This window comes from Pantherophis guttatus, chromosome 1 (assembly GCF_059756535.1).
Source record: "Pantherophis guttatus breed Tessera chromosome 1, ASM5975653v1, whole genome shotgun sequence".
NCBI lineage: Eukaryota > Metazoa > Chordata > Lepidosauria > Squamata > Colubridae > Pantherophis > Pantherophis guttatus.
Genome location: NC_142063.1, coordinates 93,052,058 through 93,073,867, shown reverse-complemented (window position 1 = coordinate 93,073,867; position 21,810 = coordinate 93,052,058). Strand labels below are relative to the sequence as shown.

General features: G+C 35.5%; 2 protein-coding genes across 5 annotated transcripts in view; one reads left to right on the top strand and one right to left on the bottom strand.

Moving 5' to 3' along the window:
• Positions 1–8,051, bottom strand: part of DNAJC24 (DnaJ heat shock protein family (Hsp40) member C24) — a 36,299-nt gene extending 28,248 nt beyond the window's left edge. Inside the window, exons 1-2 of the mRNA XM_034417199.3 lie at positions 7,825–8,051; positions 3,274–3,406 (exon numbers count right to left, since the gene is read on the bottom strand). Coding sequence (XP_034273090.1) covers positions 3,274–3,381 — 108 coding nt within the window. The 5' untranslated portion in view covers positions 3,382–3,406; positions 7,825–8,051. The remainder of the gene's footprint in view (positions 1–3,273; positions 3,407–7,824) is intronic.
• Positions 8,052–10,221: 2,170 nt separating this feature from the next.
• DCDC1 (doublecortin domain containing 1) overlaps positions 10,222–21,810 on the top strand; it is a 277,838-nt gene continuing 266,249 nt past the window's right edge. Inside the window, exon 1 of one of the 4 annotated variants that reach the window (XM_034417189.2) lies at positions 10,222–10,310. In XM_034417189.2, the coding sequence (XP_034273080.2) occupies positions 10,293–10,310 (18 nt within the window). In that variant the 5' untranslated portion in view covers positions 10,222–10,292. The remainder of the gene's footprint in view (positions 10,311–21,810) is intronic. The other 3 variants (XM_087877949.1, XM_034417191.2, XM_034417190.2) reach the window with 3 other exon arrangements.

The window sequence follows — 21,810 nt, the reverse complement described above, 5'->3', positions numbered from 1 at the left end:
TCAAAATTCCATAAAACAATGGCTTCACTCAATACTGTGTGTGAAATCAACTTCTATTCTCTCGTCATACTAGTTATCAGAATGCAACTTGAATTCTATAGAAAAAGGCATTATATAATAAATACCATATTTTTTCAGCCCTCTCCTGATACATGAAGTAAGTAAGGAAGTGGATAAACCCCTTTTCTTCACAAAAGCAGTATGCTGTCAGATTTTTTTTTAAAAAAAGGAAACCTATGTTTAATGTGTGATTTATGAGCATGTAACATTGTTTTTTAATGTTATAAGACAGAAACAAAATGAGGTTATAGTAACATTTAACCGACAGCAGCTGATTTATATCAGGGATGGGAACCTGTTGCCTTTGAAATGTTGCTGAATTATAATACTCAGCAGTTTCAACTAGCATAACTAATAACATAGGATGTTGAGAATTACAGTTCAACAACAGTAGGAGGGCTCCAAGTTTCTAACTCCTGTTTTAGCTCGGATTTCTGACACAGGAACAAAGGGATTTCAAGCTGCCTATTCAAAGCTATTAATTTAAACCCATTACCTCTAACATTTACATATCATTTTAATTTTTACTAATATCATATTTTAGTATTATCTTTTTGGGAAAGTAACAGAAGATGTAATATTAAAAAATGTATACAGGAAATACCCAGAAGTAGTAATTGATTCGATCTACCATGTTTCCCAAAAAATAAGACGCTGTCTTATATTTTTTTGAACCCTGAAATAAGCACTTGGCCTTATTGCCATGCACTCAAAAGCCCAATTGGGCTTATTATCAGGGGATGTCTTATTTTGGGGAAAACAGGTTATTCAAAACCAAAAATTAAGTGCCTCTGAATTATACCATCAAGAGGATACCATCACCTAATAATAAGTATATTAATATATATTATATACAGCGTACATTAAAAGTAATTGTGTGTATGTGCATTGCTATAGATTAAATAACATGGCTGCAGATTTCCAGTTTATTGGTTCAAATTATTTCTTGGCAACAGCTGTTTGCCAAGGGATACTTACAATCCATCACACAACAGGCACTGTATTAGATGTAATTTTGAATACTATGGACAGATTTAAAAATTAAATGTGCTAAAGATACTTGCATAACCTAAAGAATCACAGTTGAAGAATATGAATATTAGATTCGATTAAACTTATGATAAGAGATGCTCCATGGCATTAACTAGTAGAAGTATTTACAGACTTAAATTTAGATCAACCAGCTGTGATAAGATACTTGGACATGTGATTTTACCACCCTAAACTCTGCCTGTCTATTACTTTCAAATAGACATGCTATCAACTTGAACAACAATCCGGCTGTCAGATAGATCCCTGGTTTTAGGAAGACTCAAGTACTCTGACTTTGTAATTTCAGAACTGGCCATTACAGCAATTTAAATTTTAACAGCCATTTGCTTAGAAAAAGATAGGGATTATAAGAAAGAAAAAAGTAAACAGATGCAATTGTAACTTCAAACATAGTTTAATATCTAAATCATGTTGCCTCCTCAGTATCTATTCTTAAATATTCGTGCATGTACCTGTAAGTTCAATTAACATATTGTACAAGACACGCTCAAGCCTCCAATTAATAGGAAACTCAATTGGGAACTTTGAGCCATTAATTCTGTTTTACTCCAGCCTAATTCACAGAATTATTGCTGTGAGGTGAGAATGAGGGGAACACACTGAAGTCTCAAGAGAAAAGCTAGGATATAAAAGCAAATAATAAATTTTATACATAAAAAATGCCATGGTCTCTTAAAAACTTCATATATTGTTAAATGGAAGCTACAAAATGTTACCATATAAATCACACATTAAACATAGGTTTCCTTTTTAAAAAAAAAATCTTGACAGCATACTGCTTTTGTGAAGAAAAGGGGTTTATCCACTTCCTTCCTTACTTCATGTATCAGGAGAGGGCTAAAAATTATGGTAGTTATTAAATAATGCCTTTTTCTATAGAATTCAAGTTGCATTCTGATAACTAGTATGACGAGAGAATAGAAGTTGATTTCACACACAGTATTGAGTGAAGCCATTGTTTTATGGAATTTTGATTTATTGAACAAACCACAATTGGATAGGATGATATAACATGTTAATCCACTATTGAACAAGCCACATGATAACTTAATGTAGTATGTGAACGAATTTATTGAGTAATCAAAGATTCTTCAGGTAATTTTATGGGTTTCATTTAATCTAAAATCAGATCTTCCCAAACCTGACTTGGCATTTGAACAACAATGTCAAACTGAATTTCTGGTAGGGATCATGGCAAACTACAGGACCATTTTCTGGGCTGCTGTTAGAAATATTCAAGATATCTGGCAAATAAAATCTCAGATATGCTTTGAGTTAGATGGTGACTGGAAAAATCCTCTCAAGGTGTTAGTAGCAAAGTATTGTGTGATCAACTGGAATCAGTGTGAGCCTGTTTGAGGAGATTGACAAGATCCTTGGGAATGCTAACTCAATGGCCTGTTCATTAGAGCCATGTTACTTATTAATAAATGGTAGTCTTGCTGCTTTGAAGGAGGCAGTGATGGCTTTGCTTCTCAAGAGCACTTCAGTTGACAACTGTACTAGACAATTTTCAACCTTTTAGGGGAGTTTGTTGAAAAGTTAATCGGCTGTTGGAGCTTCAGAACAACCTAAAACTCAGATTTCATTGATATAGATTCTGCAAATAGATGGCACACTTAAGAAAACTTTATGTACTTGTTTTTTAATCATATTATTGCAGTTGAACATACACTTTTAGGCATGGGGGGATTCATTTGTTTTTCAGTCAGTGTCTTATGCTTAATTTATCCAGTGATGCCAATCCAGTACTAGTGACATTATAATTGCTTCCATGGTAGCAAATTGTAAAGTCACAAACACTGATTGATTCATTTCATGCTGCCACAATTCAGAAAGGAAGGTCAGGCATTTTCTTTAATTAAGACAAAGAATTATTTATAAGTCTGAACATAGTTCTTTCATCTAATTTTCATTTCACATAATTAAAAAAAACAGCAATTAATTTCTTGTACATTTTTAGAACATAGAGAAAGTTATAGAATGTCATGGTTTTCCTGGGGGTTGGAGGAGAAATAATAGTTTCAATTTCAAATAGTAAGATATGTATGTGTATAATATAACCAATACCTGCTATACCTGTTCTGTTTATATGATAGTTATCAATCAAGTATTTGTAAATGAATTATTTTGCCTTTCAAGGACATAAAATTTACTTACCAACAATATTAGCCTTTGATATTTTCTTTTCAATTCTTTTAAATTATCAGAGGGTTCTGCACCCAAGATGCTATACCAGTTCTTTTTTGGTATGTCTTCAAAAGCCATTGCATGATTAGGTATTTCCAGTTATCTGTTTAATTATTAGAACAAAGTAAGGAAAGTATTAATTTAAAATGACGAAAAAACTAATGTTTTCAAGCATGATTCAAAAAATTAAGCAAGGTATTTCTGACATCTTTAAATGAACAGAGGTGTCAAATTACTACAAAAAGAGGGATTAATTTTTCCCCAAAAGATATATTCTTCTCTATATATTCTGAAAATAATTTCTCTTATAAGGATGTTGAAATTGTAATTGCCATCTTATGAACAGTATGTCAAATTACTATGGAGAATGCTCACAGCTGAAATTAGTGAGAGGAATAGTAAGAACAGTATTAAAAGCATGCTAAGGTTAAAATAATAGAAAACGTGCCCATTAAATTGACAAAAAATATTATGCAGGCCATCATGAATAAATAAAATTAATACCAGATTTCACAAAATGTAAAAAAAATATTTTACAATCATGACTTTAAACCAGCAAAAGCTAAAAATTAATGCTGAAATATATTGAGTTAAATAAAAGGAGGTTTTAGAAAACATTTTTTCTAAGTATTTTTGCTATGATTCAATAAAATTATGTAATTGATTTCTTGTCCTCAAAGGAGTTTTTTGTTTGATTTTTGCTACAATAACCCTGAATAGGATTTTTAAAAGGGAAGGTACTTCAAAACTGATAGGCACTTTCAAGTAGACTAGCAATGGAAGTGTCTAAAGCCAGTCCTTTGGATTCCAGCTATTGAAAATTTTTCTTTGAATAAACACTCAAGATGGTGTATATTACAAAGTATTCATCCCACTGATTTACTCCATAGAAAGCATAAAAAGGACTGCAGCTTTGTTTACTTTAGTACGTTTTGTATGCTGTCTTAAAAAATACATAAACTTTTATAAAACTATTTTAAAGATTAAAAATGGAGAGAAAAATACCAACATGCAAAAGTGCTGACTTTTAATCAACTATACTGGAGAAAAAGACAATCTCAAGGACTTGAAGTAGTAAAATACATAATACAATTCACGTCAGGCAGTGGCTAACAGCTCATTACATTAATGAACGGCAAAGAAAGAAAAAAGGCTTTGAATGTGAAGCAATCATGACAGCATCTCATTAGCCACTGGGGCCAGGGAGACAATTACACAAGGAACTGAACTCTTGAAGAACAAATATCCATAACTCTAATGCAATGAAAGCTCTTCGTGTTACTCATGGAAGCCACTTCCTCCACTTGACAGTGCTTATCCAAAGCGCTAAAAAAGTCCACTTTCACAAAGTCCACTTAGGGATAAGAAAAGAGTTTGAAAAGTCCTTGGTAAGGAATTAGAATCACGTAAGACTTAGGAAACTGCTATTATCTCCACCAAACACATGCAGAGTTCAACCAGAACACTATCTTGTGGGAGCCGAATTAACCACTGAACTTTCAGCTCCATCCAAACCATGAATTTCAACCATTTTTGTCGCATCGTTTCCATAGATAAAATTTATCTATGACTAATCCTCACTAAAACACACTAACAGAGAAGAATTGGAGCTTTATGTCCTCTTGTATTTCAGAATTAGTAATGGCTGCATTGAATAAACGGTTATAGCAAAAAAATACAGTTGTCCTCACTGACTGCAATTTGGGCAGCAACTCCATTGCTAAGTGATGAGACTGTAGAATGAAATATCATGTGCCCATCCATGTTGTCAGTTCCTGCTGCAGTTAAGCAAATTATCCGCAATCATTAAGCATCTTATATGACCGTGAGTTGTGTCTTCCCTATTTTGCATGTCAGAAAACATCTGTGAAAGTTGAAAATGATGATCATGAGATCACAATATCCTGCAGCCATCATAAATATACTGGTACTCTGGTTGCTAATCACCTAAATCATAATCACATGACAATGGTGACACTGTGAGTTTTCAGAGCCATTGTGAATAGTTGCTGAATGAGCAGGTGATAAATAAAGATTACTTGTATATACTTAGCAATTCAACCTTGGAACCCAGAGAGTACATTCATACATTCTAAGCGTTATTTTACTTCATGCTGTTATCCAGATAAATTGGACTGTGACAATCTGGAGTCCAGAAAGAAAGGTTGGTGTTGTGATCCCCAGTTCTATAGAACCTGGATCTGACAGTGATATGTGCCAGAACTGAGATCTGGTGTATGTATATGTTAGAAATGTTCTGAAATTTGAAACAGCCAATTCTGGCTTTTTGTCAGCTCTCCCAGATAACCCAAACAGAAAACACAATCACATGAGCTTATTCTCCTTTATTCTAAGGCTACATTAACAGAATGTTGCAAGTCTGAAAATACAAATCTCCCATTGTCACTTTAACAGTCCGATATGTTAGGCAGATCTTTTTTAAAGTTTTTTTCTTTGCTGGTTAAGCAATTGCAGGTCCCTCCATTTTTATTTGATTGTTTCCTAGGTATCTCCTCTTCTCTTCCCTCAACGTCATTCCCACATACCATTACACAAATCTTTTAAACCCCAAACATGTTTTCATACCAACAAAACAATATTTGATTCAAAATGTTTCAAGAACACAAAACATTTCAAGCCTTCATTTCCATGAAGGACAATTACACTTAATATCACTGTAAATATATATTTCCACAAGGGAGATATGCATACATTGAGTTGTATACAGAACAGGATTACTCCAGATCAAGGTGTCAAACTCACGGCCCATGGGCTGGATGCGCTGGCCACACCCACCTCCATTTTAGCGGAAGGGAAAAAAAGTCATGATACGTCCTGTGATGATGTGACAGCGCGAGTTTGACACCCCTGATCTAGACTTTCCCTTTGCTAGCAGAAAAGTTGGTTGCTTTAATACAAGGAGTAGAATTCCTGAAGCTATGAACCAAGGCTGGGAAAGGCAAGGATTTAACATAGTTCTTCTCAGTCTCAGGTTGACTTTGAAATTTCCAAGAGGACAAGAAGCCCATATGACTGAAGCAATTATACTATAATTTGTTTCTTAATTTCTGGCCTTTTACCATCTCTTCACTTTCTGAACTCATCCTATCTGCTCTGTCTTCTTTTTGTATTATATATTACTTTTATATGTATATTATATATTACAGACCACTTTTGAAAAACTCATGAAAAGGACTTATGCTTTAGCATTAATGTTCAGAAGCATACTGCCTCTAGTTATTGCAGCTGATACAGAATCACAACATTTCTCTTACATAATAAAAAGACTATAACTAAGAATGTTAAGAAAATTTGCTGTTTCCTGAAATATGGCCCAATCTTTTCTATAATGGTTAGCCTCATCAATTACTTTTCATTTGACCTTCATAAGCAGTTAAATAAAAGAGTATTCAGATTTTATTAGTTTTAATCTGCACAATAAGTAGAGTTAAAATATAATAATTAAAATGAAAATGTCTGGGAAATTAGAAATGTCTTTCTTTTTTACTGTGACCCAGAGCCTCTTTGGATAGGGAGATGGACTGCATATAAATTTTATAAATAAATAAGCAATATAAATGCCTGATGAGATGCTTTCTGGAAGGTATTAATTAAGAAACATTCTAAAGTCTTCTCCCTTTGCAGCCATGAAGGATATTACAAGACGAATGCTTACAAGCAGTTACAAAGTCACTTTACAACTGGAATGAGTACTCCAGAGGCTGCTCTTTATATAAATATGAGTCTGTGCGCATGAGTGTGTGTGTGTGTGTGTGTGTGTGTGTGTGTGTGTGTGTGTGTACGTTCACACATATGCAGAGAGCCATGATGCAACCACACTAACAGTAAGGTATAGTTCAAATGTTCAGATTCTGGAATGGGACATCTTTCAACAGTTCCTTAAAGCAAGATGTAAAATGCAGACTAAGAAAAATTTTCACTCTTATATTGTACTAGAACCTGAGACAGGTAATGAAATGCTGCTATCAATAACGACTAGTATGGCTATTACAAAATGGACAGGTGCAATTATATCTATCTGCTGTACTTTTACAGCAGATATATATACAATTGTCTTGATTACAGTAGACAGCTATCAAGTACTTTTAGGGAATCTAAAAGTACTTGATAGCCGTCTACTGTAATCAAGACAATGCTACATTAGATAGTGTTATATTTTTGTTTTCCCCAGCACCATAAAACAATTCTCTAGCCAAATCTTTTGCTTAAACTAATATGAATTGTATACATTGTATACAATTGTAAACTAATATGAATTGTATACATCCCGTGTGCATACATGAATGATGTGTAAGTTTGGAAGTAGCTAGTGAAGGCGAAATGCAGAATTCTGCATTATACTATGCATTATAGTATGCATTATCAGTGCATACTATATTTTCTGCCCGGAAACTTCGCCGCTTCCTCACACCGAAAGGAATAAGAAGGAGAATTAGGCCTCTTCTGGAGATACAAGTCAGTCTCTATCGTAGCTTAAAACGCCAAACGTGGCCACCATACCTCTTCTTCCGGGTGACCAAACGTCCGGTCCGGCTTTCACCGTCCTCCCGCTCTCTATGGCCTGGATCGGGAAAAAAAAAAAAAAGAAATCCCGAAACGGTCCCCTTTTTTTGGGCTCCAGCAGCAAAAAAAAAAAAAAAAAAAAGACCAGCATCAAGCAGAGGGAAACGAGGGAGGCGGTACTTCCCGGCAGTGCTCACTCGCAAGGAGGTCCTGCCTCCACTCCCGCCTGATTGGCGCAGGAAGGGTAAGAGGCGTGGCCACAGCAAGGATAGCCTACTGCGATAAATTGTGAGTCCTTAACGCGAGGAAGAGATCATTTCGGGCCGAGGAGCGGAGAAGAACGTGGATACGTTCATAGGCGCGGGGAAGGACTGTGGTGTTTTTCTTTTTGTTTTTACTATTACTAAAGCGGATATTTAATGAGATTGGTGATTTTATATTGCAAACTCCGGCTGCTTGTAAATATACGCTCATGAGATTGGGATTTTTAATCAGATTGGTGATTTTATATTGCAAACTCTTGACTGTTGTAAACTATTGATTTAAATATCGCAAGAACGATCTGTTACAGACTTGGGATTTTATATGACCCTCTGGTAGAGCTACCACCTGTCATTTCATGCTTCCAGCCCTAATTAAAGAGGCTGAGATTTGAGAGATGATATTGCCAAATCTTGTTTAGTTTGCAGAGATGTCAAGAAACCAGTACAACTTTTCCGACTGGCAAATATCTTCGTTCAACTGGCATCAAAAGATTTCAAGCAATCTCAGAAAGTCTCAACAGAGTTTTTAACAAATGTTAAAATTGTTCAATTTGTTTCACATGTAACCTGTATTTGCATAATCAACCTATCTTCCTCTCTCTCTTCTTCCCCACCTCACCCCAATTTAAATCCTACATTAGTCTAGCCATTCTAAACATCTGATGAAGTGAGCTGTGGCTCATGAAAGTTAAGGTCTTTTAATAAAATTTATTAGTGAAAAAAATGTACCAGACTTTTGATTTTTGTCACCATAGAATAACATGGTTCTCCTTTTACAGTATCTTGTAGGGATGTGTGACAGTGGTCCTGTAATACTGATTTAACTTGCACTGAGTTTATACAGTGAACCCTGTAGTTATATCATCTATGTTCATTTGTGTGGCAGAGAAGTGAGTAAATACTGCAAGAGCTGCTAAGTAGCAGAGTTGTGATTTTATATACCAAGCATGTTTTTAAATGGTGGAGACTTATTTTATACTAATAAAGGAGAATATTTGTAGCCAAGATCCCTCACTTATTTTATATCATAATCTGATTTCATTCACAGAAATCTGTGTTCACCAACACTGGTTTAAGGATGTAGGATGTAGTGAACTCTTATTTAGAAATGGAAGATTACCACTAAGTGATGGCAAACATATATGTTTGTTGCAAGTTCAGTCCCTATGTTCTTAAACCTCTATTATGGTCCACATTTCCTTAAGTTGCCAGGAGCTTAAGGGAAACAGATAACATGTATTATGCCATTACCCCAAATAGGATATTTTATTTGTTCTCAAAAAGATTGTTGCATTCTTGAGAATTCTTGAAAGATCCTAGAGTAAAGTGTATTTTAGAAACCATTACACAATTTCATACAGGACATTCTTGCAGTTCTCTATGTGCATCTCTGCAATGTAACATTCCTAGGCACCTGGCATGCCATAATTAGCAATGGTCTATAAATGACAAATTTCTCATTGTGGAATAGTTGTTCAGGCCCAATTAGCTCTAGAAGGAGTTATCCTAGAAGCTATTACTGATTATATTAGCAGTTTTACGCAAGGAGCATAAATATATCTGGCATGTTATATTTTGTACAGTCCAATACATCTTACTAAAGAGATTTCTTTTTCAAAATTAAAATGATGTAACTTATTTCATACAAGTAAGAGAAACTATATAGAGACCTTAAGGAGCACTGCTTTTCTTCATCCACCTTGCAAAACAAAAGTGGTTTTGGAGCAAATACTGACAGAAATGAGAATGAGAGGAATACTGAAATGATTGCAAAGAAATACATGTATTTCTCCAACCTCTAGCAACATAGATTTCTACCAGATACTCCATAACCAACAAAACAAATGAAAAAAAAAAATCCTAGTACCTGAGAAGAGGCATTTTATGATGTAACAACATAACCAGATGTCACCAAAAAAAAAAACTTTAGGAGGAGGCTAATGAATGGAATGGAGCAGCAATTGATTATAAAAGTTAAACTGGAATATAATACAGCTTGTCAGGTGATGCTGTCAAGGCAAACAGGAGAAAAAGTGCTAAGCAGTCACTGTTTTAAATCATTTCTCGCTGTACTGTTGCTAGGAACATTTCAGCTACAGTTGCTGTTTGCTACCAGGCCCCAAAGACTGACTGCACTCACAGGAAAGCAAGTCCAGCTAGGGAGAGACGCTGTCACCATAGCAACCAAAAACCAGAACAGGCATGCCGTTGCAACCGATAGTAAGTGATTGTTTTATTTCTTCGCATTATTTAAGTTTTCATTTATGTCAAATAAAACTTTCATTAATTGTAAGAGCTTGAACTTCCTAGTAGCTTTTCTCAAGACACTGCCAAGAAAGTCTCTCTTACCTTACCTGCTCATGGATGCAGTCTTTTCTGGGAACAATTGAAGTCCTAACCCAAAAATATGTAGAATCCTGCTTTTCTCAGATATTCAGGATTTTCATCATATCTGATCTTAGTCTCGCTAAAATTTGGGCAGCTATACAGGAGAAAGAGAACACACATAAAATCATATTTTGCCCTGTAGAAAGTGTGCAGAGGAGGGCTTACAACCAGAAAATAATCTTGTATGATTAGTACTGTCCACCTATCTGATATTTTCAACTCTTATCTGTACAATCTTATTTATTTCAGTAGTCTGTTGTTCTGAAAGTTGAAAATACTTCAACTATGTTGAAGCTTTTGCAAAGGGTCAGGGCTGAACATATTTTCTTCTAGGCTGTTCTAACTATATTTTAGAGAAAGTTTTCTATATTTTAGAGCAATTTAATGGCCTCCAAAATGTGAGCTTTAAGTTTTCCACTTTTCAAAATGAAAAAGAGGTTGATGGGGAAAAGCTTGTTCTGGACCATTGGGCTGATTTGTTACTAACGAAGTGCTTCACTCTGCTATGTAGGAGTACACTTGGCTAACACATTAAAAACTGAAATCGATGTTTCTATTGCGGTGCCTTTATGTGTCTGAAAAGTGAAAAATGTGAGATCTAAAATGAAAGGAGAATTCTAGTCTCTGTAAGATTAAAAAGAAATGTGCCAAATATTCACTTGTTGTGGTACAAACAAAGCTGATAATGTTTCTTTATTTTTAGAAATAGACAATTCTTGTTAGATAAATATTTTGAAAAGGATTTCATTGGGTGTGCAAGGATATTTCCATTTGATTTATTTACACAGCTAGTGTAACCTCATGTGTCAGGTCTCTTTAGGAGTTGAACTGAGCTGATTTATTACCTGCTAATACCTTGTTCAAGAGGTGCTGTTTTGAAGCTGACTTTCATCTGGATTCAACAGAGTTCTGCAGACCTTGAGGAGAGACTGTTTTCTCATTGAAGGAAAGGTTTCTCCTGAGACTTAAGGACCTGATAGGGCAGTGATGGCTAACCTTTTCCGGACCAAGTGCCCAAAGCGTGTGCACGTGCACACGAATGCATGTGCGTGCACCCAAACCCCCCAAATGCAATACGCATGCACCCCCACGCATGCCTCCTACACATGCGTGTGTGGCCCCCGGCACATGCCCCAGACTCCCCACGCATGTGTGTGCGGCCCTCTGCACACACTTCGCCCCTTGCACATGCGCGTGCAGCCACCCGCATGCACCCCGCCCTCACGCATGTGTGGCAGAGACCCAAAGACCAGCTGACTAGTGGGAGGTGCATGCGCATGCACGGCAGAGCTGAACTGGGGTGACAGCTCGTGTGCCATAAGAGAGGGTGCTGCGTGCCACAGCTGGCACATGTGCCATACGTTTGCCATCACAGTGATAGGGTCTCAAAGAGGGATGATGTCTTAATGGTTTTGCAGCCCTTTCCCAGTAGTAGTCCAGGCAAAGCAAAGCAGTCCAGGTGATATGTCTTCAAGAAACGTAATTAATTTGGAGGAAAAAGGTAATAATTTAAGTAACTAGTAGACTAGGGAAACCATGTTAAATATATTATATGGCAATAAAATATGCATAGTTCTTCAGCTAGGGCCCCTTTTGTAGGTTTTGTCATGTATTGTATATGTTTAATATAGGCAGCTGACTCAGCCGTTTCCATGGCAGAATCTAGAAATTAGTCACTGGAGCTGGGACCACTCTGTGATGAAATTTAGTTTAAACTACTTTGATATCCATCTTTAAGGATTTTTTAAAACCAGAGTTTATAAATTTATTTTATATGAACATTACAAGCTGCCTTTATACTGTCATATAAAATGTTGATATTATTAAATAAGATAGCCAGTTTGGAATGGTAGTTAAGGCATCATGCTAGAAATTGGGAGACCATGTGTTCTAGTCCCATTTTAGCCAAGAAATTAGCTGGGTGACCTTGGGTCAGTCATTCACATTTAGCCTTAGGAAACAGGCAATGGTAAACTTGCCTTCTGAAAAATCTTGCCAAAAAACTGCATGGATTTATTAAGACAATCACTGGGAGTCAAAACTGACTGGATAATTCCAAGAAACCTACATATCGGGAAAAAAGAAAATACAAAAAAAAAAAAAATCTGCTACCATATAAATAAAATATCAGATACTATAGATGTGAAAAATTAACCATATACATGAAGTATACCAGATCATACTGATCAATTCTTTATTTATAAGCTTATAGTTTAGTCTTGTAAAAAGTGCAATAAATCTAGACAGTATCCAATTCTTTGTTTAGTGATAATATTTATCTCTCAAAGGTGGGGGGGGGGGTTGTTTGCCACAAGAATATAACTTTATTACATAATTCCCTCAAATGAAAGAATGACTTTTTTGAATTTAGAATAATTTTGATACATGTTGCCAGCAATGTATAATATTCCACTGCATTTCTTGCTCTGAAACGCAAATGAATCCATTTGGTTTCTATAATTGCTGCCAATTTGTCTTCTGTCTCAGATTACTGGATCCCAAATTTTGATTAATCCATACAGTAGATCTCCTATTTCTAAGTGCAATAGTAACATATACATTTTTGAAGTTATTCTTTTTGATTGTACTGAATAATGAGTATTAAATTCTCAAACTTGTATAAAGCCGTATTGCTGAAACTCTAATATTTCTATTGACCAGAAGAGATTTAAGTTGATGTCAAAAAAGCCATGGTAGCTGATCACCTGTTTGTTGCTCTATCTGAACTTTATTGAGAGGTTTACTATTGCTATAAAAATATTTCAGTCTATAAAGATTATATGCCCTCCAAGATGTTACTTTTTTTGATTCATAATTTTTTGTAGGAACTGATTTGATCCCAATTTGGAGTGTATATAGATGCTAGAGTTAATGTTTTATTCTCAGGTTTCCCTTCTATAAATAGATACCTATCATTCCTATCATTTATTTATTTATTTATTTATTTATTTATTTATTTATTTATTTAATTTATATACCGCCCTTCTCCCAGTGGACTCAGGGCGGTGCACAGCCAAAACTAAAATACATAACAATACAAAATTTAAAATTAATTAAAAGAATTATATACTTTGGCCCAAATTAAAACAGTGCGAATTAAAACCCATTAACAAATTAAAACTAAACAATTAATAACCATTAAAAACTAAAAAATCTGGAAATGTATGCCAACTTTAAAAAGAAGGCTATTCCCCTGGATTTATTAGAAAATTAAAAAAAATATTCATTATAGTATCTTTCATCCAACTTATTTGTTATATATATTTTTTGTAATATAATTACATGTAGTTTAAATCAGCAGTCCCGAACCTTATGGCTGGGCAGCCCAGCAGGGGGGAAAGGGGAACTGGCTCACAGCTTGTGCAAGTTGAGCTATGCACATGTGCACCAACCCACCATTTATGCAAGTTGAGCTGCATGTATGAGTGTGTGTTGACTAGCCGCTTGTGCAGCCTGGTTCCAAATGGGCCACAGCCCGATAATGGTCCATGGCCTGGGGGCTGGGGACTTCTGTTTTAAATGATTTAATTTAATTAAGAATCCTTTTCCTCTTAATAGAATCTACCAGACCTCTAATATTTAGAGAAATGATTTTACATTGTTTACTCATTACCTGCACTTGTAAAAGTATCTCTAATTTCTTTATACAGTAAACATAATTACACATCTAAAACTTTTTTAAAACTGATTACTTGCAAAATTATCAACATACTGCCTGATATTATAATAATCATATATAAATGTTAGTATTATGTTTACTACATAGATACTGTACTTTACTACCAACTTGTCTTCTATTGAAGACCTGTATACTGCACGAGTCAAAAAGAGGGCTGTGAAAATATTTACAAACCCCTGGACATAGACTGTTTCGATTCCTACTCTCAAAACGACGCTATAGAACACTGCACACCAGAACAACTAGACACAAGAACAGTTTTTTCCCGAACACCATCACCCTGCTAAATAAATAATTCCCTCAACACTGTCAAATGAGTTACTAAGTCTGCATTACTATTAATTTTGTCATCGTTCCTATCACCCATCTCCTCCCACTTATAACTGTATGACTGTAACTTTGTTGCTGGTATCCTTAAGATTTATATTGACTGTTTCCATATGACTACCATTAAGTGTAGTACCTTATAATTCTTGACGAATGTATCTTTTCTTTTATGTACACGGAGAGCATATGCACCAAGACAAATTCCTTGTGTGTCCAATCACACTTGGCCAATAAAGAATTCTATTCTATTCTATTCTATACCCTCTCCCTTCCCCCTTTGGTGATCACCTCCCTCCCGTATCCCTTACCTCACACCCTCCCCAGATAAACCGTATTATCATATCCAACTTCCCTGCCCTCCAATCCCGCTTAGATTGCCAGATCACAAAGTCTCTTTAAGGATTTATATATGATTTAAGGGGGAGCAGAACTACTGAGACTCTTTCTCCCCCTCCCCAATCTCCCAGTTTTAATTACAGTAATTCATTAGCCACAATTTTACCTAAATTATTATTTATGTATTTATTTATTGTTTATATTTATATACCGCCCTTCTCCTGAAGGACTCAGGGTGGTGAACAGCCAACAGATAAAACACAGAAATACAAAATTTAAAACAATATTAAAATCCGATTAAATTAATTTGGCCCACAATTAAAAAACACCCCTGTATTAAAACCCATAATTAAACAGTTTAAAAATTAAAACAATTTAAAAGAGTTAGGCCAGCCCGGCTTGTTGGAATAAAAATGTCTTTAGGGCAGGACGAAAGGTGCGTAGATCCGGGATCCGCCATATCTTCGGGGGCAGCTCATTCCAGAGGGTAGGTGCCCCCACAGAGAAGGCTCTCCCCCTGGGGGCCGCCAGTTGGCATTGTTTGACCAATGGCACCCTGAGGAGCCCCTCTCTGTGGGAGCGTACTGGTCGGTGGGAGGCTATCGGTGGCAGAAGGCGGTCTCATAAATACCCGGGTCCTAAGCCATGGAGCGCTCTAAAGGTGGTAACCAATACCTTGAGGCGCACCTGGAAGACCGCCAGGAGCCAGTGCAGCTCGCGCAGGAGGGGTGTTACATGGGAGCGCCGAGTCGCCCCCATAACCACCCGCGCGGCCGCATTCTGGACCAGTTGGAGCCTCCGGGTGCTCTTCAAGGGGAGCCCCATGTAGAGAGCATTGTAGTAGTCCAGGTGGGACATGGCAAGAGCATGAGTGACCGTGCATAAGGCATCCCGATCCAGAAAGGGCCGCAACTGGCAGATCAGGCGAACCTGATAAAAAGCCCCTCTGGCCACATGCTCTTCTCAAGACAGCTGTGTATCCAGGAAGACACCCAAGTTGCGAGCCCTCTCTGTGGGGGCCAACGACTTGCCCCCAATAGTCAGCGATGGCACCAGCTGACTATATCGGGATGCTGGAAGCCACAGCCACTCGGTCTAGGACGGGTTGAGCCTGAGCCTGTTTCTCCCCATCCAGATCCGCACGGCCTCCAGGCACCGGAACATCACATCAAGGGATCGTTGGGGTGGTCCGGGGTGAAGATGTACAGTTGGGTGTCATCAGCGTACAGATGGCATTTCACCCCGAAACCACTGATGATCTCACCCAGCGGCTTCACATAAATGTTGAACAGAAGAGTCGAGGGAACCGACCCTTGCGGCACCCCACACACAAGCGCCTCGAGGTCGATCTCTGTCCCCCCATCAACACGAACTGTGACCGGTCAGAGAGGAAGGAGGAGAACCACCGCAACACGGTGCCCCCTACCCCCAACCCCTCCAATCGGTGCAGCATGATACCATGGTCAATGGTATCAAAAGCCGCTGAGAGATCTAATAGGACCAGGACAGAAGAACGGCCCCTGTTCCAAGCCCTCCAGAGATCATCAACCAACACGACCAATGCCGTTTCCGTGCGGTGCCCAGGCCTGAAACCCGACTGGAACGGATCTAGATAGACCGTTTCCTCCAGGTACCGGGGGGAGCTGTCGCGCTACCACACTCTCAACAACCTTCACCACAAAGCAAAGGTTGGAGACTGGATGATAATTCGCTAATACAGCCGGGTCCAGGGAAGGCTTCTTAAGGAGGGGCCTCACCACCACCTCCTTCAAGGCGGCTGGGAAGTAACACTCAAAGAAGAACTATTTGATATAGTTCTTTTCCCTCAGTTATTTAACTCTCTCTTTTTTCCTTTGCTCTAAACCTGAAGATTCAGAAAGAGTAGAACAGTCAATATAATTTCTTGTACTCTGCAGTGTGCTTATCTACCACTTGTAATCAAGCCTGCTTTCCACACAGATAGCTTCCTTCACCCCTTGTTTGGAGAGTTCCGCCAAAAAAACTCTGCATCTTAAAGCTGAATATTTTGCCCTTGTGACATAAAAACAATTGACATGAAAGCAAAACCCCATTTGTATTGAATTTCATTCTGTACAAGTTTTTCTGTCAATGGTTTGAATTCCTTTCTTGCAATAATGTAGCTACTGCACACTGAAATCTTAGAAAAATAATATTCTCTCACTGTCCCATTTAATCTCCTCCAGTTCTGGTTTTCTTATAATTTTGTCTTTTATATTTGAATTCATAAATCTAACCAAAATGTCTCTAGATTTCTTTATGTTCCAAGAAGAGTAAATCTGTTGAGCATATTTAATATCTTTATTAGTTAACTTCATATCAGAGCTCGAATCATTAATTTTTGAATGAGATAAGTAGTCAAATTGTTTGTTCTGCTTTTCGCTGCCACTTCTTTAATCCTTAAATTAGTTCTCTGGCTATTATGCAGTAAATCTGCCAACTCAATCTTCATGTCAGAAATATATTTTTTTTCCTTTCGTTTTATTAAATATTGTGTTGAAAATGCAAAATAACCATTAAAATAGAAAAGCACATAAATTGAATATATACGCATACATTTTACATTTGTAAAATAAATAAAGCTACCAACATTTCAATAAACATATAAGTTTGAAAATGTTTTGTTGCTGGCAGACAGAAAATAAAGATGTAACTAGTCTGGATTTCCTTGACAGGGATTTCCAGAAGCTTAAGCAGCCATCAAGATTGCTTTCTGTCATACTCTCACACATAAATATTGTATGGCTTTCACCTGACTTCAGCATTATCCTGCCCTAACAACTCTAATCTCTCCTTTTTATTCAAAATTATGGTCATAGATTATATCAAAAAAAATAATAAAACTCCAAAGTGGTATACAATAAAATTAAAAGATTTTTAACGGAATAAAAATTGGTAAAATACTGTACAATAAAAATAAATAATAAAACATTAATGAGAGACCATCTGAAACAATGCTAAATATCATGTTTATTAAATTTGGAAGAATAGAAATTACTTTGCCTGTGTTGAAAGAATCATAGAGACAACTCCTAGTGTAGTCTGTGGGAATGCTGGGAGGCATGAGCTTCTCTTCTCTAGGCCCTACCTAGCTTCCAGTACACTATTTATATTTTATGCTAGTCCACTTAACTACTGCTTCTTTTTTGACTACCTCTCATATCCCTCATCCATTTCCTCTTTATTTTTGAATATTTCTCTCTGGACTTCCAACCAAGAAGAGGAGAAAACACACTTCCACTATTTTATTTGTACCACTACATATTAACATTATTTCACTTAATTTTAAACAGGGAATATCCAATGGGGAGTTGAAACCGGCAAACCTATAGAGAATTTCATATAGAAACTTAGGTCATTCATGCCACTGATTGGTGAATGCTTTCCAAATATAGAAGAATAGCAATAAAGCTATAGGAGAAGTCTAGTCACCTTGCCTATAATGACTTTATTATTAGATAACTGACATTAAGGCCAAAGGATTCAATGTAAATCCAAGCAAATTTAATAGGGGCAGAATAGGTACAGGCAGTACATATTCTTAGCCTCCCTTTTAAAGCTGTAACAGCTTGCCATGGTCCTTCCCCAGTTCAAAAGCAATTGGAAGGGAAGTCACCTCTCTTGCCTTGCACTTAATTCTGTGGAACAAATTTCTACAGAGAGTAAGAGACATAAAGCTAATAGTTGTATGGAAGTGCTGTACTCTATATATGCAAATATTCTTTTCTAAAGGATTACTAATTCCTGGGAAATAAGTTTGGCAAGTGTCTCAGTTTCACCCTCATGTTTTTTAAAGAGTTTGTATAAAATATGGCTTTTGAAAATGAAGTAGGCAATGTTTTAAATATTTTGTAGAGCAATCTTAAATGCAGTTTAATATGCTTAATATGCTAATATGCTATTAAATTTCTTCTGCTTCACTCCTGCTTTCATGCCTTATTCCATGTTTTTTTCCTTCTGGCCATCAGACTTTTACTATGCATGAAGTTTTCCATTGCAGCAATTCTTCTCTGTATTATTTGTACATGAAAAATGCCTTTCCCAGACCATTTAGGGGGGAGTAAATTTGAGGTCATCCCCAACTTCATATCTATGGTTATTTGCCCTGTTTGAACCTACTAGTTTACAATAAATAGGATACAAATATCAGTAAACATTAAAGGATCTCCAAGGACATCTTACGGTATTATTACAATATATGCAAGATTTCAGAATCTCTGTTTTAAGAAGGGAATATTTGGTGAATATAAGTTGCATAGTGGCATAGGAAGCAGTTCCTTCTCTGTAGGTAAATTGGAAGCTTCTAAATACATGGATCTTAGACAGTACAGATGTCATATGGAATGAGATCCCCACTGAATATTGGTACTGTACCATCAGTATTGTACTGATTTACAGTACAAATTAAATGTGTTTAGTACTAGGTGTAACTAATGCAATTAGATCAAGCAATGTACTGTAATGTTAATTTTTGAAGTCCATACACTTGTATATACATTGTGTCTAAAGAACTGCTTAGGCAAATACAGTATTATTTAAAATACATTTCAGGGCACATTCAGTGAAATCATCTGTAGCTCATTAGCAATATCTTTACCGAGTTTCTTTTTTAGTGATAGATAGTTAAAATAACAGACAAGTGACAGATTGTTTGTCTTTAATGATTTCCCTATTTCAGGCCCATTACAAAGCAATTAGAAATCTGACAGCATTTTCACTCTGCATTACTGATTATCTAAAGTGATGAGAAACTAGAGGTGATGAATATTAATTGTATATTTTCATATGATTATCATAAATTATTACCTTGTCTAATGTGCTACAGATGAATTAAGAGCAAAAGGAGGAAATTCAGTCATATATGATAATTTGAAAGATAGTATGATTTGGTTTATGCTGTTGTCAGCAGCACCAATTTATCTGTATCTTTTCTCCATTAAAATATCTACTATTTAACTTGATTTCAAAATGCAATGTTAATTAGATAAGTCATTCCAGAATAAGTCCATTATCATTTTATTGTTTTATTGAAATTGTTTTAAACATGTTTCTTTTAAAATATAAATAAAAATGATGCTGTATCATATGAAGTACTGGGGGAAAAAAGAGTTTTTCTATTTAATGATAATAAATTACATAATTATTTTCTAGTAATTTGGAATCACCTAATAGGATACATTAATTATATGTTTAAATTTTTCAAACATATCAAAATGATATTAAATAATATTGGAATTTTATAATCTGTCTTAAATTCTGTTGATTTCTATCTGGTAATGGGATGGTATTCAAAAACAGAATGAATATTTCCACCACATATATCCCCCTCCCACTTTAAAACTATTCTAGAAGATTAGAAAATGATACCAGCTTTGGAAATTATACAAAGGTGCAATGGAACATAGTAAATGGCATAAGATTGTGACTAAATCCATCTAATTTAAAATATTAGCCGATGTATTTTAAAAATAGTTTTTTAATATGAAGATGTCATGAGATAAGTAAGGGTTTGTGTTCAAAAAGTTGTGTGTGTGTGTGTTTGTGAGTGTGTGTGTAAGAGACAGAGTTCGTGTATGTGTCTCTCTACTTAATCATATTTAAATATCAAGTTATAGAAAACAGAATATAGACATAATAAGAAAGTGTTTCTATTAATTTTAATGCAGTTTTTGTAAATACATTGCTCGTCTTATATAGAGATACTATTAAGTTTTAATATAATATTAATAAAATGAAGTGTATTACAATAATATGCGTTAATAATATAATACATTATTGTTTTTTAAAGTGAGTAAAAGTTAATTACAAATTAGTACATAGTATGCTAAACTGAAAAAAATATACTTGGTCATTAAATGTTGATCATTAAATATTCATCTTGGCAGTGTTGTATAATTTGCTAATGTTTACCAATTTAGTACACATGAGATAAAAGATGATCAGCTCTGAATTTTTACATTGTTATATTTGCTGTAAAAGGGATATTTTGACTGAATTAACATTAGTAATAAATTTTTAAAATTCCAATTAATTGTGTTTATCATAATTATAGAAAGACTTGGCCTGCTCCTTAAAAATGCATCATTGCTATAATTTAGATTGATCTGAATGAAATGTTTAGATAATATTTTGCATGCTAATTTACAATATATTTTTAAACCCGTGAAAGAACCCCCTCCCCATTTCTGGACTGTATAATCTCAGATTCTATTCTATCATAGTAGTTGCATTTTTATGTTAAGTTTCATTTTAAGCATACTGGCCACATAGCATGACTGTCAAACAATGGGAATTTTTTGTTAGAAATGACAAATTTTTAACTGGCTTGGAAATATATGTACAATATTTGGAAATTATGATCAATATGCATTTTTTTAAATATTTTCGGGAGTGTACTAGAAGTATTAAATAATCCATTATAAGTAATAATGAACATACCACTTTCATTAAGGAGGTGTTTGCTGTTTGGAACTTGTTGACCCAGGGAAAAGCGAGTTTTATCAAAGAATAATATGATAGGTTTGTTGTTTTTCAGAAAATGAGTTGCACACTCAGTCGAGTCTTTAAAAGGAAACTCTAGTAGTCTAGTTTCTTGTTTTTATGAATTTTTATAGATCCATTTGAATTTGCAAGAGAGAAGATATATTATGACATTTTTATATTGGGGGAAAATAGAGTAGGATGGACAATGTAAAGATAATATGCCTAATAAGCAGTCTTCGAAAGCAAATAGCAACTAAAGTACATTCAAATCAAAATATTTTCCCATTCTTCCTATGAAACTGTCAAGTTCTTCTGGATTTTTAAATTTGCTACTGTTCCTAGGAATTGTACTAGTTTATTCATGGAATGAATATTATTTCATTCCATGCTTCAGTTTAATTATTCAGTTTAATTATTTATGCTTAATATAATTATGTGGGAAAAGAGTAATAATAATCAAACATGAAATGTCTACCTACTGCAATTACA